Below are 17529 nucleotides of genomic sequence, written 5' to 3' on the forward strand. Positions count from 1 at the left end.
AAGTCTTTGATAACTATGAAAAAGTCAGTTAGCATATAGAATTAGATTGTAAGCAATCACTTAATAGAATAGGTCTTTTTTTTTTCGTTTTCTTTATTAAGCCTTCATTTTAGGTGGTCGAGATCTCTTAGACTACGCAATTCATACACTCAAAATAAACAATTTCTTATCGGGAATAACTCTACATTTATAAAACAATAACAGGCAATTTAGAACGACTTGTAACGGTCTACATACATCAGTTTAAATCAGGGAAGAGCACCTTAAGAAAGACAACTTAAAAAAAAAATTATAAATACTGAAAGATTTTTTTTCAACAAAGATTGCATTATTTGAAATATTTTGAAAAACATATTACCGGACATGATTAAAGCATTAAGACAAAGTCATATAAGTAGCAAACCTGGCTTCAGCTTACGTAATTAATAAAAACGAAAATGCACCATCGATAAAAAGTTCTGTGAAAATGATATACTGTTTACTCATATACTTTTAGAGGTATTGTGGCTGTTGTCTCCTTAAAATAAATGGATAAGATTTCGAAAAAATAGAAATAATAAAGTGGTAAACAAAGAGAATGAATGAAAAAAATGCAATATGCCGGAAAACAAAAAGAACAGTAGATAATGAAAAGTTTCACATCACAAGCGAACTTTAAAAAGTATGTACACAAAAAAAAAAACGAAATAACCAGCAAGACTACCACTCAAGCGCTCTGTATGGATTGTCCTGTTTCCTACAAGACTCTGTTTTAATGTTATATCAATGCCAGCGAAAGAAGAATATTCTTTATGTTTGAAACGGGCCCAAGACACAATTTTTTTAGTCACTATCACAATATGTCATCAACATATCCTTTTTCATGTGGCTGTTTTACTCAGTTCCTGTGATTAAATAACAACTTCATACGTTATGCCGGAGCTTTCCAACAGTAAGCGAAGTTATGATACCGCGCTATACCTCTTACAATTAGGCTTCCGGGACAGGGTTATGTTGCTACAAGATTGAAATCATCACTACAGATGTTTTATGGTCGTCATCGTGAACTCGTGGATCGTAACGGTGTAACCATCTGCACCATGAGATTTGTTTAACGTGTCATAGTTCGTCTCATAGTTACACCGGACTTGACTTTTTATGAGCCACTAGGTGAGTGTTTCTAGAAAGCAGAGGACACTTAACCTACTGACATATCTGCATGGTTCACACTCAAAATTGTTAGTGAAGTCTGAGTTGATCATTTACTTTTGTTACTTTTTAGGTATTATTTTGGTTTCTTTTTTTTACTCCATGTCTGTAATTTGTCCCTGGATTACGTTCTTTTGGTTGCTGCTTGAATCTTGTTTACCTTGATTACTCTTTCATTATATTGGTACTTAAATTTACACAGGTTTCAAATCAGACATACTATGGGTAAACGCTTAACTACACAATTGATGTATGTGTAAAAACACTCGAATGTTAAACGTCACAGTTGCAATAATTAATGGTGTCATATTTTACAAAACAAGACACACATACCTAAGCGTATAATACCTAAAAAGTATTAGTATTGTGTATATAACCTTTTTAGATTCCAGAGCAAGATGACATGAAGAAATTAAAAACAAATCTAGTCAGACGACTTCGTATTGAAAATGCATTTATAAATAATTTGCTTTATTGTTCCAGTTCTTTTTTTTTACTAATGCTATGAATACTACTACAATTAAAAAAAATACGTAGATGAAGATTGATTATATTTTGGTACAAATCTGACAAAACGCATTGATCAAGACTTTGCTAACGAAAACGATACAATGCAGATACGTGACATCTGTTTTTTTTAAATTGATTACGAAAAAAAATAACTTATTTGAACTTAGGTATTGATAATCAGGCAATATATTTTAGAGTACCACTTACCATTCAGATCGATAAGTTTTTTTTTTATTTTTTTTAGATAGAATATGATTTTAAAAATATGACCCTATTGCCACACTTTGCAAAATATCATCATTTTCTGCTAGTTAGGGCATTGATCATGTCATGTACCTTTTATTAAAGACTTTTGATACAATAAGAACTACCTGTGTCAGCTACTGGCATAATGCAATTGTCCGGATTCAGGGACTAAGACCAGACATGGAAAACAGACAATCACAACAAAAAACATAAAGTAACTAAAACAATACATACAAAGTAACAAAGCAAATGAGTAAATTGGACTCCACTAAAAACTGGAAGAATGTACAAAGTGAACCGGTAGCTTCCTCTGCTTTTCTAGAGTTGCTCATAAAATATCATTTACGGGGTAGACGAAAGAAGAAAGGCAAACTGTGACATGATGAACAAATCAGTTTTCATGGTGCAGAATATAACTATGTCAAACAATTAAGTGAACTAGTCATCTATAACTATTCTAAAGTTAGTTATGATGTCAATGACTTTTGCCTATCATCTAACTATATATATATTCAATTGTCAGTATTTTATTCAATTAACAATCGGTCAGTAATGCTTCAGTCGATTAGAATATTTATCGATAATCCATCATGTGGGACATATTTGTTAGACGAAAATGTCATCTTTCCTTAAAAAATAACGAGAAAACATTCTAACAGATATATCCCACTTCACTGAACGTAAATGGTGATTTTTTTTTTTTTTTTTTTTTTTTTATTAATATTCTTATCGACTGAAGCGTTACTGGACGCTTGTTAATTGAATAAAATACCGGCAATTGAATATACTAGTATATGTGAGATTAAAGACAATTACTTCTCATGCTTATCTGAAGTTATATATGTATATATATCATACGGTATTTGTATACTTTTATCAGGTATGATGCAATTCATGAGATTTAAGACCATCGAAAGTTGATATTGTTTTCGTTGTTATCACTGGATTGAGTTCTTTTTAAGTACCACTTTAATCGTATTTTTCTTGATTCCCCTTTCATCAACTACGTAGATCATTTACATTGAAGTACTTTCACGTTAGTGTAAACATGTAAAACTTTACTCAAAGGGCGGACTATTCAGGGCAACACCGATAGCGCTTATGTTACGAAAAATAGACAAATTATAAAATATTATATTCATAGATCATTTTGTGATCTACGAATATATCAAATCATCGGAGATGTAAAATAAGTAAACGTTACGAAAGAAATATGTTAATAAGAGATTTGTTCCGAGAGAAAAAAAATACAGATACAGAATTAGTTATATATGTAAGTTATCAAAAATTATAACACGGAAAACATTTGGTAATGCACTATATTCGGTATGATAATAAATATTATGTTGACGAATTATTGTTAATGATAAACTATACTGGCGAGGACCACTGAGTTTTCAACATTATTCTTTGTTCTCATACTTAACATTCATTACATCATAATTACAATAGTACAATAGTTATCTATTCTAAATATGACCTGTCTAAATTTAACAACATCGTGACTCAAACAACGCGGCTCGTAATATCAATGCCTTCTCTTAGAAGTCAAGCTGCAAACTAATTATTTAATTTCTATGGCACTCAAATTTATTTTTCAATCTGTAGGATTTCGTTTTGCTTATTTGTGGTGTTGCCCACCTCCTATTGAAACAGATATTTAAAAGAAGGGTCATGATTGTTCATGGCTACAGCTAAAATGAACTGTTTTGGTTCAATATGGCGTGTCCATCTCAGTCATGTTGTTTTATTTCAAGGTAACATAAAAGTAAACAAGCGATTCTAATCACAAATATGGACCGACTATGACAAGAAAGACTTACAGGGTGCTACACATTTGTTGCAAACTTCTGTGTTTATCATTTTTTTCTAAGTTAACTGGTAATAAATTGCAAGAAACGCAAAAAATATTATCAATAGTAAAACAAATTGTCAGTCCAGCATGTGGAATTCTTGGATTTTTTCCCTTTTACCACGTTTTCGTAGCTTTCCTCTAAAAGACATTAACAATGTTTAAAGAAATATGTATTTAAGATATACCAATCGATTCCCATTGTATTGACAAAGATGACGGATTGTATATATACCGTATAATGAAGAAATGAATGAAATGCTGCTGTTATTGTTCTCTTGTTTATCTAGTGACTTGATTCATAATTGTGTGATGACTATTAGTTATGGAGTTAGAAGCTTAATCACACGACATAATCAAAACCACAACTACCAAGGAGAAAAAAGTAATTATTCAAACAAGTAACACAAATACATATCTATCAGGACTGTACGTTTGTGTAAGAAAAGTAATAGTATTGCAACCATAAGACCTGTAGTAATAGATCATCTAATCATACATCAAGACAGGGAGTCACAACATATGTTATATTACATGTAAAGTCGCGCAAAAAATATCTAAAAGTTACTTGAAAGTGGTTTTATTTGGACTTTGAAGACTGTGCCAACATTTTAATTGCTGGTGTTCAGAGACTTTAATAACAGTATTGTCCCTCCAATAGTTCAATCATTTTTTTTTTTATTCTCAAATTTTCAAAAGGAGCAGTTGTTTTCGGTATATTAATGACAAAAAACAGTCAAATAAATACACCATGGGATGACATTTTAAAAAAAGACTTCCTTTCCATTATTGTTTCTTATTATTAGGCTTGAATGTTTGTCATCTGTGTTTTTTCCCAGCTCTGTTCCTCGTTCTGCGTAATTGTATTGTTCATTATACTGTTTTTTCACGGATTTTAACTTGGATAGATGACGATTTCGAAATTATTATTCTGCTATTTTTCGTTTGCTTATTTCCGTGTTTTTACTAATAATAGTATACTTCTACATATTTTTTGCAACCAACAATGATCATGATACGCCTTATTACCGTATTATCTCCATCGTAAGTTACTTCTATCATTATGAAATTAATTATGTAAACTTCAACTGAGGAAGAAACATGTTTGTCCGGGTAGACAAATATTAGGCTTATGTGTGCTACAGCAAACTGAATGTTAAGACAAAATGAAATCAATTCAGCATTGTAGCTTACTTTTTCTTTTGCGTTTGTCGTATATCGAAGTATTCGTTCGTATTTTTAATAAATCTGACAAAAACAATAATGTCTTATAAAGTCGTTTGCAACCAGCTGGCTTATGTAAAACCTTTCTTGAAATAAAATTTAAAGGATTAATTATTGTAAGGTCAGTTGGTCACATGCCGAATACAGCAAGAGTGCAAAACTATAAATAATACATGCTAGAACGATTTATATTCTTGCATTAGAAACATAGTCAACATGTTTATATTACTTGATACTAACTGCTTAACTCTAAGGTAAACGCAATGTATTTCGGTTTTCTTCAATATCAATGTTTTGAATTTGTTTTAATATTCGCTTTTAAATATGGAAGGAACACATTTTTTAACAGTACGTAGTGAAAGAGTTTGACTTTTGTTTGACTTTGGAAACGTAATTTAGAAACGTGTTCCACTTTATAACTAATATATTGAACTTAAGTCTCAATCGTAACCATATATTTGATGAACTCCTCTTTACAAAGAAAAATAAATCTTAATTTCATTATATGATGTATATTTTTATTATAAAATAAATTTTCCGTTTCAACTTGCTTGTTTATGCCAGATATGCATTGATCTTGACTCACCACAAGGCTAGCGGTAAAGACTTACTGTCCTTCTCCTTATTTTTTTTTAATTTTAAATGAGTCGTTCGGGGGTCAATTCGTGTTCGGGGGCTGTTGTGGTACCATGAGTTATCAACGTAAAAAAGAAAAAAAATGCTTTCAGTGTACTCGTTAAATTTCCGGTTTAAATGTGAAGCGCAGACGATTGTTGAAGTTTTAATATGGGCTAATATTGTCTTTTTCAATGGCATTCGAGATTCGGATATTGATTCAAACATTTATTCATAATAAACTATCAAGTACAAAATATCATCTATCCGTAAGTTGCGGGAACCCATTCATGTGTTTGTGTGTGTGTGTTATTTACCAAATCTATTCGAAACAAATTGGCATGCATTTACCAAAGAAATTGTTTTATAGGGCTTTGACAATCACTTTAGTTCTTAACCAAGCATATTTAGACATCATGTGACTCAGTGCGTTTGGCCATTATCCATGTTTGTGCAAATGTGAAAAATATTAAATCTTAATATAAAAAATAAAAAGTCACACACACACACACACGCTAAATTCAAACTTTGAGGATTCAACAATCGAGTGTGTAATGGGAAATTCAATTATTTTCTATGCTATAGTTAATTAAAATTAATAATCTTCTCTCGACTTAATAAGATTGTAGACGTTACAATCAATAAAAGTATCGATTAATACTACGACAACAAAGTGTTGATATAAATATGTTATGTAATGAAAATATGAAAGATTTATATAATAGATCTATATCATATCGTTTGTCCACAAACGACTTACATACAACGTAGTGTAAAAATGGAAGAATGTCATAATTCATATGTGTCTGTTCAATTTAACTGCCGAGCAACCTTTACCGCTATTTTTTTTCGACTTATCATTTTTATGCATATTCAATAGACATGGATGAAATATATTGACAATTGAATTTTCCATCAGGTACAACAAAAAATATTTGGTTTTTTTTTGTTTTTTTTTTTTTTGTTTTGTTTTTTTGTTTTTTTTGTTTTTTTTTGTTTCGCTTTCTTTTTCTACTTTTTCTACATTCTATATTTCACTCGATGATCTTTTAAATAAATGTTACAAAGAAATCATGAAATGATAAGTTGAATATGATCAGTATATATTTTTTGTTTTATTTTTTGTTTTTGTTTTTTAATTTTTAATCTGTTCTCTATAGGTTCTTCCCAAGTCAAGATATGGGAATTGAAACACCGACAAACGACCGGAGATGTCTTTCATTACTGAATTAAATAATGACACCTTAAAAAAGACTTGTGATAAATATACATCATATGCAGTGTACATATGCCTGGGTTGTTGATAGAGTCGGTATGAGCAACTCTATTTCGACAGGTTACAAGATAAATTGAGTAAAATAATTATCATTCGTATTCATTGAAAGTTTGAGTCAAACTAGTGCTGGCATATACCTAAGGATAATTTTGCGCAATTTGATGCAGTAGGTATGTAAATTCAAATGAGCAAGAAGCTACCATTTTATAAAACCTTTGAATCAGCTTGTAAGGTGAATGGGAATGAAAAAGCCAATTAGAAAAAAAAACGAACGGATATGGCACCAAATATGAAACGCAACACATATATCAACGTAAAACCTAAACACAAAACAGAAAATACCTTCAGAGATTTCCAAAAGCTTTCCATCTGCACCATGAAAACTGATTTGTTAAACGTGTCATAGTTTTACATTCCTCTTTCGTCTACCTTTTTATGAGCAACTTGGCGTTTGTTTCTAGAAAAGCGAGAGGACGCTAAACCTACTGGTGCACCTGGTCCATGCTCCAAAGTTTTAGTGGAGTCCGAGTTGCTCATTTACTTTTGTTACTTTGTATGTATTATTTTGGTTATTTCATGTTCTTTGCTGTGTGCGTCTGTTTTCCATGTCTGGTCTTGTCCCTGGATTTCATTCTTTTGATTTAACTTATCAATTCTGATGTATACTTAATAGACATGCAATGTAACACATCTCTACTATAGTATCCTAGAATCTTGGTTCTCTAGATTACTCTGTCAACAAGTGTAAACACATCTTTAAGAAAGCCCTGAAACTATCACTAAAATGTGATATTTTCTTAATTATTGCTATCCGAGAACTGGTAGACACGTTTTAAAATATACGTTTTATGTAAGTAGTAAACAATTACAGCTTTGAAATTTCTACTTTGTTTCTAAACTGTAGACACTTTTTTTAAAGATTATTTTTATCTTATATAATGACATTTCCTTTTCTCGGCTTAGAAAATTGAGAAAGAACATTATTTCTGTAGAATAACGGTGCACGTTCCATGGTTAGTGTAAATATTGTGAAGTCAATTTGTCAGAAATTGTAAGTCGCATAAGATATGCATCTATTAATGGTATTAAACGTACAATAAATATTCCAATGAAGAAAAGGTATAAAATTGTATTAATCAATGTATCATGAATAATAGTTGTGACAACAATTTGGCTAATCATTTGTGCAATTTCAAACTGAAATGAATTCTCTAAAAATCGTTCGACGTAGTAAGAAATAGTGAAAATCAGTCTATTTGCAATTTTTGAAAATAGTTAAAATAATGAAGCTTTTTTTTTAATTGAAAGAGTTTTTCATAAGCGTTTATTTTCTTACACTTATAATGAAGAATCCGAGAACTCTTTTAAGCAGACCGAAATAGTTACTAAATTAAGTGTTCAAATAACGAATTCATTGCAACTTATACACAATAGTAACAGAAGAACTACGAACACCTCACCTCTTTTAAAGCACCACCAAAGTATTTGGTCGATGAAGGCTATGAAATGGGGAAGTATTACAAAATGGCAACGGCCAGGTTTCAAAAATTTCCTTTATGTGAAATAACCTTCTTTCTTATGGAACTCTGATTATTACAATAAAATCCTCTTAAGAAAAAAAGAATGTGCGGTAATTGGTCTTAACATGCATATGTCAAAGCACAAATATTGTGAAATAATAAGATAACATCTTGCAACAGGTTGTAGACAACTTATTCTTTTGTAGAGAACAGGATATATTACTTAACAAAAAGAGAAGACTTCTTATAGTAATATTATATGTTGTACTTTCGAGACCTAATTACTTTGTGAAAATGATAGACACCATTGGATGTATTTATCACTTAACGTTCGTAGTTTGCTATGTAGTTAATAAATTATCATAGTTTTTATTTTTTATTTTTCAATGGAATGAAGAAAAGCATTGCATTAGATTAATTAAACATCATAAAGAAGTTTTATTTCTTCATTTGTTCGATACTCTCAGTCGGTCCATATAATGTTACATTGACCGGTAGAAAATTGACCTCCTCAAACCTGAAACGTGACGTCTTTGTGGAATTTTACATGGTTTTCAATATGCTATTTATTTACACGTACTCTACTGAATTTAGGAACGTTAGATAAAACTTTTTCAATGTACGGTTTAAGAAAACTTCCATAAGAATTCGGGTCAAATGTCAATATATGAAGAAGTTCATTGCCAAATATGTATAGACCTCAGCTGCATATTTTTTTATAGTCTTTTTGGCAACTAACTGGTCAAAATACTGATATATGACCCTCAATGTCTTAAACTATTAATTGATGGAGTGCTATGAACAGATAACATTTCGAAATTGAAACAATATTCAGTATGCATTTTTGTAATATCAGTACATTACTTACTTAGTAAATCTGATATGGCCAAGTTAAGCAGAAAATTATTCGTAACACTCCACATCCGCCGATTTGGAATAATAACAAGTAGCACTGTTAAGTTTCCTATGATTGCTGTTAATAGAATAGGCACATAAAGAGATATAAGAACTATTGTGTTGGGCTGGTTTAAAGTTATCAAACTCCTTTTCCAAGCTTCGATAACTCCATTTAAATCCGATATAAGAAAATCTGAATTATTCATATCATGAGTCCAAAATGTCGTAGATTCTGCACCAAGAAGACTTTCATCGGCGTTGAAAATCATTGTTTTATTTTCCATCATAAACGTATATAAACTTTTCCCAACATCTTCTCCAGTGACATTTTGGAGAGTTTTGTCAGCAGTTGTTAACATTATATACTGTTTATAAGATAGTTAATCATCCGTCAACTGTCACAGATCGATATGAAAAACCAACGATTCGTACTTTTTATATTTTATTGGAGAAGTGAAGGAGAAATCTCCCAACAAAGCTAATCAACTAGTTTAATAATAACGGCATTTCACCTGAGATACTATGTACGTAGACGTTGTGTCAAAGATCAAACGTATAGTTGTCATATGTAGCTACTACGACCTGAAAAATGAATGCGATATTCCTTATAAATGTATTGAACTTGGTAAATATTGCCAAGCCGTCCGTAAAGAGTTTTTGATTTAGTACATGATATTTTTATCGTTAGTCTGTGCGGCCCTGCATGTAATTTGTTAAATAATTATGTACGTAATTTGAAAGCACGTTATATTCATGCACTAGTATCTTATCGATGAATGATGACGATAGACGATTGTTTCTATTAGAGAAAACAGTGATTTTATATGCTATAGGTACGCCAAGTACAAACTTCTAAATGTAGTGAAATCCTAAGAACAACTGCAGCTTTTTTTCTAATTAGTGGATTGGTTTGGTTTTATTTTTGTTGTTGCTGTTGTTGTTGTATATTTATTGCAATATGTTTTTTAGTTTGCTTCGTCATATTATTTTAATAATAAGACCAGAGAAGTAAAATACGATTTTTCACAACCCGGTGTAGTAACATTTTCTTGCATAGATGCTTTTTTTTTCTAGGGTGTTGATTGGTTGAATTAAGTTCCCTAGCTTTTTTCTATGCACAAAATTATTTCCTAATAAATAATAATGTGATACTCCGTTTTGACCAAGACATCTTAGGGAATTTCAACAATTCATTTCATGTTTCTTGTTTGGTTTTGGCAGATAAATTAAATTGTACTTAATAAAGATTGAATTTTTTTTATAAAGTGTCAAGTCTTATCATTCTTCCTCAACTCTACGAATAAGTGAGTCTTTAGAATTACACCCCTGTCGTAATAAAGTCATACAATTCAATTTCCTTTCTAACAGTATATAGTTTTTTACGGTGGTACAGATTGAGACAGTATTATTGGTCTCTAGGGTTATGACAATTACACTCAATTATATGGACAAGTGATAAGAGCTGACACACAGGCTCTTAATGCCATTTCAACCCACATAGATAGGTAGTGACAGTATTTACAAGAATACCAAACGAACTTTATTTGGGAGCGTTTGGTCTATGAAAACTTGTTTAGATTTAGTTTAAGAAAAGACTATCAAGAGTCAGGCAGTGCTTTTGCTTGCTGTCTTCCCCTTTTAAAGAAATTTGTGTTATAACCGGTTTTGTTTTCTACCAGATTGAACATTAATGTAAAGATATTAATGTGTGTATGCATAAAATGTCATGGTAGGTTTTTGAATATTTGAATATTGTAAGTTTGACATTAGTTAATCAACATTTTGAAAAAAAATCACTACATGAGGAATGCGAATGTGTTGTTATTTCTTCGATTCACGATGACTTACTGCGATACTGGCAACTCAATAACAACGGTATTGTCATACTAAGCAGTCTTATTTTGTATTTTTAAATTGCAAAATTGTAGATATTTCTAAGAACTTCTGGTTTTGAAATGTATCATGGTTTCAATTCTATACAGAAATTTAGAAATTTCATTGCAATAAGAAGCACTGATTTGTACGTGAGATAAAAAATAAAAGTCATATAATGAATTAAAGTTTCAAGATACATTTGATCGAGTCAAAGACACTTTTGCTTTAAGCTGCAGCCCTTTACGTAAAGATCAACTTTATATAACGACATTGGAAGCAAATAGCGTGCCAACATGCACTATATACTAAGCTAAGTAAATTTTAAATCAAAGAGAGACTTATGTCACACCTTTGTACAATCTGAGTTGTTTTAGATTTTATTGCTGCTAAATATGAACATGCCTATTTAATAATAGGCTAATTTGTCCAATGTGACCTTACTATGCATGTTAACTGACATCACGTGTCAAAAGTTTCTATTCTTGGTTATTTTTATACATGAAGGGTACATTATTTTTGTCTGTACGTCTTTAATATCGTTACGTATTTCATGTTTTGAGACAAATTCAAAAACTCCCATCGACTGAAAACTCAAAATGTTCTTTTTTTTTATTTTGTATAATTCAAAAACCTTTTCTTCTGATTGATTTGGTTTACAAAGCGTCCGTTATACTATACGATATTATACAAAAGGCAAAACTCAAAAGAGAAATATGAGGGCTAAATACAAATTCTTCAGTTAATTGTACCAACCTTTGTTCATAATAACTGGTACAGAAAGTGCAAGTATTCCACCTAGTAGCTTCCAACCCTTCTATATTCATTAAATGAGCGACACATTTGTCACGCTAAAAAATCCGAAGAACATGAATTCAATCAAAATAATTACTTGTCTCATATAAATTGGTATAATATTTGCCGACAAACATCAGATGGATATGATTACCACCGATTCCATAATCATTTTTTACACTGAGAGTTTAACTGAATGTCTTTTTGGTGATGTTAATTTTCATTACACTTAAATTTGGTGATTGGATAAAAAATCTTTCTTAGTAGATCTGCTTTATTTCCATAGGTATTCCAATGGCCAGGAGAATCACTTGTTCTCCAAATTTTATTTCCTCGCAAGTAAGTGTGGAATACAAGGTAGCAAAATCAAAACTTGTCATAACGCTTCTAAAGGAATGACACTTCTTTAGGGTTTTTTTACACTTTTGAGAATCCACATCTGTTTAACGCCATTTGTAGAAACGCTATTATAGTTACTGTAGAGTCAATCTTTCAATGCTGTAAGTAAAGTGGTACACAGATTTCAAAAGGGTTGAATTGTGCACTATGCAGACCGAATTAAATTTGTTTCAATGAGTACATAAAATAAATGAATTGATAAAAAAACGAATTGATAAATGTAAAGAAATTGTCATAAAGATATTAGTACATGTACATATATAATGATGAGAATAATAATCTAATAATGTAATAGAAAGTCTTAATACTGATGCTTTATTTAAGTTTTTGTCATGTAAATTCTTAGGAGTAAGAGTCATGAACTTTGCCGAATAAGGGGTATACATACTTTAAAAGTTCGAATCGCAACTTTCATTTGATTTCCGAAGTGTTGTTCGGGACATGTATGGCATTATGCAATTCTTCAATGGTTTAGTTTTTTCATTGTTTCATTAGCACCATATACAACACCAACTTCCATTTCTAATCGTTCACATTTCCAATAAAATATCGCCATCCCTCAAAGAACCCCCATTGCATATCTTTATCTAATTATTACATTATTAACTTTGATTTTAAAATTTAAATTGTCAACATTGAAACTTTTGCTTTGAAATTATATGAAGTAAATAAATACGTTTTAAACCAATTAACTCATTCTCCGCCAACCCTCTTAACATTATCCCCATCCCCCTTCCTCAATCTTCATATATCACAGAATAGAAGTTTACCAATACACGCACTGTACGAAAGAAGAAAATAAAGGACTGACTAATGAAACAGTCGTTCGTTTTTTTTAGCGCATATAATAATCATATTCAGAAGATAGAGTTGGTTTTCGACCTTTTTAAGTTCGATTGCTATCAGACATTGATAGAAACAATTCACCTTCTCCTCAATTGTCGAGTAAACTACTTAAAGAGAAGTTCATCAGGATTGTTATATTTCCAAGATTATCTCTATCCCCTGAACACAATCTTTGCATGTACTGTAATAACAATTCTCGTTTAAAGTCTTAAAAAGGTATGCAATTATGTGTATAAGACATAATGCAGAGTTTTTTCCCCATTATTTATCAATCAATCTTTTCAATTTATCAATCATATTTATTCTAAAATCAGTGAGTATATATATAGGTCTGAAAAATTCCCAACGATGTTAGAACTGTCAATTTTGCGATGCAAATTTTTGGTCGTTCCCTCCGCGGGACTCGAACTCGTACTGCTGTGACATCTATGGCAACACCGCCTGCACAAAGTCCAGCGACCTAGACCACTCGGCCAACTAGGCTATATAAAAAATAGTTTCCGCTGGCCGAGTCATTCCTCCTCGTAGGATTAATCTAGGGCTGTAACTTAGTACACGATGTATGTTGGTACGGGACAGTTCATTTAGATGTTAATATGTAGGATAGAGGATCAAATTTTGTGACATGCATCATTAATTTGATCCTCTATCCTACGTATGTCACAGCAGTACGAGTTCGAGTCCCGCGGAGGGAACGACCAAAAATTTGCATCGCAAATTTGACAGTTCTAACATCGTTGGGAATTGTTCAGACCTTTCTATACGTTTATATATCTTCCCTGTATCAATTTGATCCGATGGAGCAGTGTCGCAAATAGAGAGGAAAGATAATGTAAGCGTTGCCGGGTCTGAAACATTCCCAACGATGTCAGAACTTTCAAATTTGCGAAGTAAAGTTTTGTTCGTTCCCTCCGCGGAACTCGAACTCGTACCGCTGTGGTATCTATGGCAACAACGCCTGTACTAAATCCAGGGCCCTAGACCACTCGGCTAGGATTTTAAAAAAATATAGCTTTCGCTGACCAGGTAATTTCTCGTAGAATTAATCTAGGGTTGTTACTTAGTATACGATGTATGGTAGTACGGGACAGCTCATTTAGGTCTTATTATGTAGGATTCTTACGTAGGATTCAAATATAGGATTATTATATATATGAACAAAGATGAACAAGTTCCGAAGAGCTAAACATTTATGAAAGTAAAATGTTGAAACATGTATAAAATCTTGAAATATCGGAATTTGTTCAAGCATTATATCCATCAAAAATTAATATACAAATAGACAGATTAGTGTGTAAGGAAGTGACTGCAAACAATATTTAATAAGTGTGTCCTCATCAAAAGTCGATTAACGTTTCATTTCTTGCGGTTATGCTTAATTATTTATTTATGTTTGTTTATGAATATAAAATTATTTCGTACCTATATTTATATTCCACCTGGGGCGTTTAAAGTACAAAAGCGTAGATATAACGACTTTGCTTTTGTAAATACATAGAGCATTTACCTCTATATATTTCATGGTATTGTCAAGGACGTTTAAACAATTTCGTTTTTATAATATCTATCACAAAAACCATCTGCACTTAATGCACTGATTTATGCTTCTTTAAATATTTGGAATGTTAGCATTATTCTAGCTTTCACTTAACTTTTAATATGTTAACTTACGCAGTTTGGCAGTCTCTAAATCTCAGAACTCTGTACAATAAAATGCATTTAAGTTTCGTAGCTGGAATGTTGACAAAGTTTAAGTTTTTTTTTAAGTTTAAGGCCAAAAGACAATATATAGATATATATAAAAAAAAAAACAAAAAAAAAAACACGAAAAATGCTCTTGAGAGCGTAACTGGGACAGCTCTTGTAGTTTTGATCAGGTGCAACGGTAGCATAAAATTTGAAAATTTGAAGAATGTGAATAATTCGATTGAAAAGAGAAGAATTGTACATTATTTTTTTCAAATTCATTGTATGGACAGTAGTTAATGAAAAAAAAAACATTCTTTTGTGATCAATGTCTTATAACGTCTGTTTTAAGCAACTGACATGACATCATAAAATTATCACAAGTCAGTTCCGATTTTATTTTTAATGCTGATGACATCACCACCTGGTGCCATGCATTTATATCAATCTGAAAGGATTGTTTGTCAAACTCGTTGCGGGATATTACATAATATCAAGCTAGGAACAGATATTTATCACATCTGCCTTCGTCATTTGACGGTTTTATATCTTATGCCAAATTTGATAACGATTGTATTTCATACAAAGACGTCTACTTTGAGCAAAACTTAATCATTTTGGCGAGTCTGGTAGACATTTTTACATGTCAGATGGAGGAGTAGTTCCAAAGGTGTCATTTTGAAATACAGTCGTTGCCTTAAAATTCTAAATTCGAAGCAATATGTATCTTTATGAAACAGTCATTAGGATTTCCATTTAGATTATTTCTTTCAGAATTAATAAATTTAAACATGAACATCAATGTGTAGGAAATTATATGCTTCAAACTACGTATATGCAAAAGTACATTTTGCAATCAAGTGCACACAGATGCTCTTTTTCTTATTCTAAAGTAAAGTCATTGAATAAATCTTGTTTATTGAATCTTACGTTAAATTCACCAGTGAGGAGTTAAGGCGCGACATATCTCCTGTATGTATCGACCCAGGGAACATATTTGATCCAGTCATCTATATAACACGATTATGACTATAGTATTATATGTCAATAGGTAAGTCGTCCAAATAAATTATAGGTATAAAATTCTTACTTTAGAAAAGACATAAACAGTCGTTTTTGCAATTCTCACAAATCATTGTGCCCATTAAAAGGTGCACATAGGTAACAATTCATTATACTTACAGGTCAGACGACATCTTACTGCAGTTGCGTTGTAATACTCACTGAAATTGAAATAAAAAGGCATACGTTTTGTCAACATAATACGAATAATCCTAAACAAATCCTAAAAAAAGAAATACTTAATAAATCACGTAAACGTTATTAGTCTTATTTATAGCATACTCAATGCACTTATCAGAAATTTTTATCAGTAATACAGTAATTTTCTTGGCTTGAAGATCGCTTATCGTGTAACAATTCATAGATGAAGTTATTAAAATATGAATATAAAGTGAACAATAAAATATCGATCCTTTTGTTTTCAAAATCATCCTGAATTGTAACTATATCATGTGTATTGGAATTCTGTTTTTCATCGTCTATACTGGTTATATTTTTTTAAATACACCTTACACATAATAATCATAACAAACACAATCGGTAAAGGTATAATCATTTGTAAATATCAAGTTTGACTCACTGCCCTCCTTTTAAAGTACACAGAAACCATTGCAATGTTCATACAATGAGGCTGTGCTGTAACAGAAATAATACAAATTATTCAAAAATCACAAATGCATATGTACGAAATGATTTCTGAAAAATAAATTTACCAGATCACTATTTTATCTATTTTAAGTAACAAGACAACTTTTGATGAATATCTTCAGCTTAAATGTGATATTTGTGACAATCTTACTAAAGATAGATAACTCAGTTTTAATTTTGATACATAACACCTAAACAACACATAAACAAATGCATTATAGAATTCTCAGGAATTGGTTTAATATAACTTGCGTTAATGCATCCAAATCAATTTTATGCATGAACCAATTTATCTTGTGAAAAGTTTACAATTGTTATATAAAAAGATGGAACGATTTTAACTTATCTAAGTTTACAACCTAGGGAAAAAAACGATATTGGTTGGTTATCTTTATGATGTGAAATGACGGGATGCTAAATAAAAAAAACGGATATTTATCAGATCAAACATTTGATAATCGTTTGATAATCATCTAATTAAATTTTCAGCTTTCGGTCTCAACCGCTTAAGGTGATTGATTTTTTAATCTTTTAAGTGAAAAACAATAATGATATGGTACATGTATGTAAAATCGAAAAAGTACAGTCGAACCTCGATGTGTCGAACTCGGATTAGTCGAAATCTCGGATAACTCGAACTAATTACGAAGTCCCAACAAAACTCCCCTTACTCCAATACAATTTTACCTCGGATGACTCGAACTCGGATGAATCGAAACCTCGGATAACACGAGGTAATCAATCAGTCCCCTCGATACGACTTCGAGGTTAATTAACCCTAATGTCTCGAAGTCAACTAATCAGTCAGAAAACTGATTGTTTTATTACAATCCATGATCGAAGTGTCTTTAACAACAATTAGCGTGGCTATTAGAAATAATTTGTCGGCACTC

The 17529-nt window shown here is 31.3% G+C and overlaps 1 protein-coding gene across 2 annotated transcripts in view; it reads right to left on the reverse strand.

The window, feature by feature from the left end:
* LOC148629526 (QRFP-like peptide receptor) overlaps positions 1-16242 on the reverse strand; it is a 30796-nt gene extending 14554 nt beyond the window's left edge. Inside the window, exons 1-4 of one of the 2 annotated variants that reach the window (XM_088552996.1) lie at positions 16109-16224; positions 14912-14941; positions 11957-12493; positions 9300-9910 (exon numbers count right to left, since the gene is read on the reverse strand). In XM_088552996.1, coding sequence (XP_088409122.1) covers positions 9300-9687 — 388 coding nt within the window. In that variant the 5' untranslated portion in view covers positions 9688-9910; positions 11957-12493; positions 14912-14941; positions 16109-16224. Of the gene's footprint in view, positions 1-9299; positions 9911-11956; positions 12494-14911; positions 14942-16108 lie in introns of both variants that reach the window. The other variant, XM_088552989.1, reaches the window with a different exon arrangement.
* Positions 16243-17529: the final 1287 nt, after the last annotated feature.

This window comes from Perna viridis, chromosome 1 (assembly GCF_037379345.1).
Source record: "Perna viridis isolate PV_CMFRI_1.1 ecotype Kerala chromosome 1, ASM3737934v1, whole genome shotgun sequence".
In the NCBI taxonomy this organism is placed as follows: domain Eukaryota; kingdom Metazoa; phylum Mollusca; class Bivalvia; order Mytilida; family Mytilidae; genus Perna; species Perna viridis.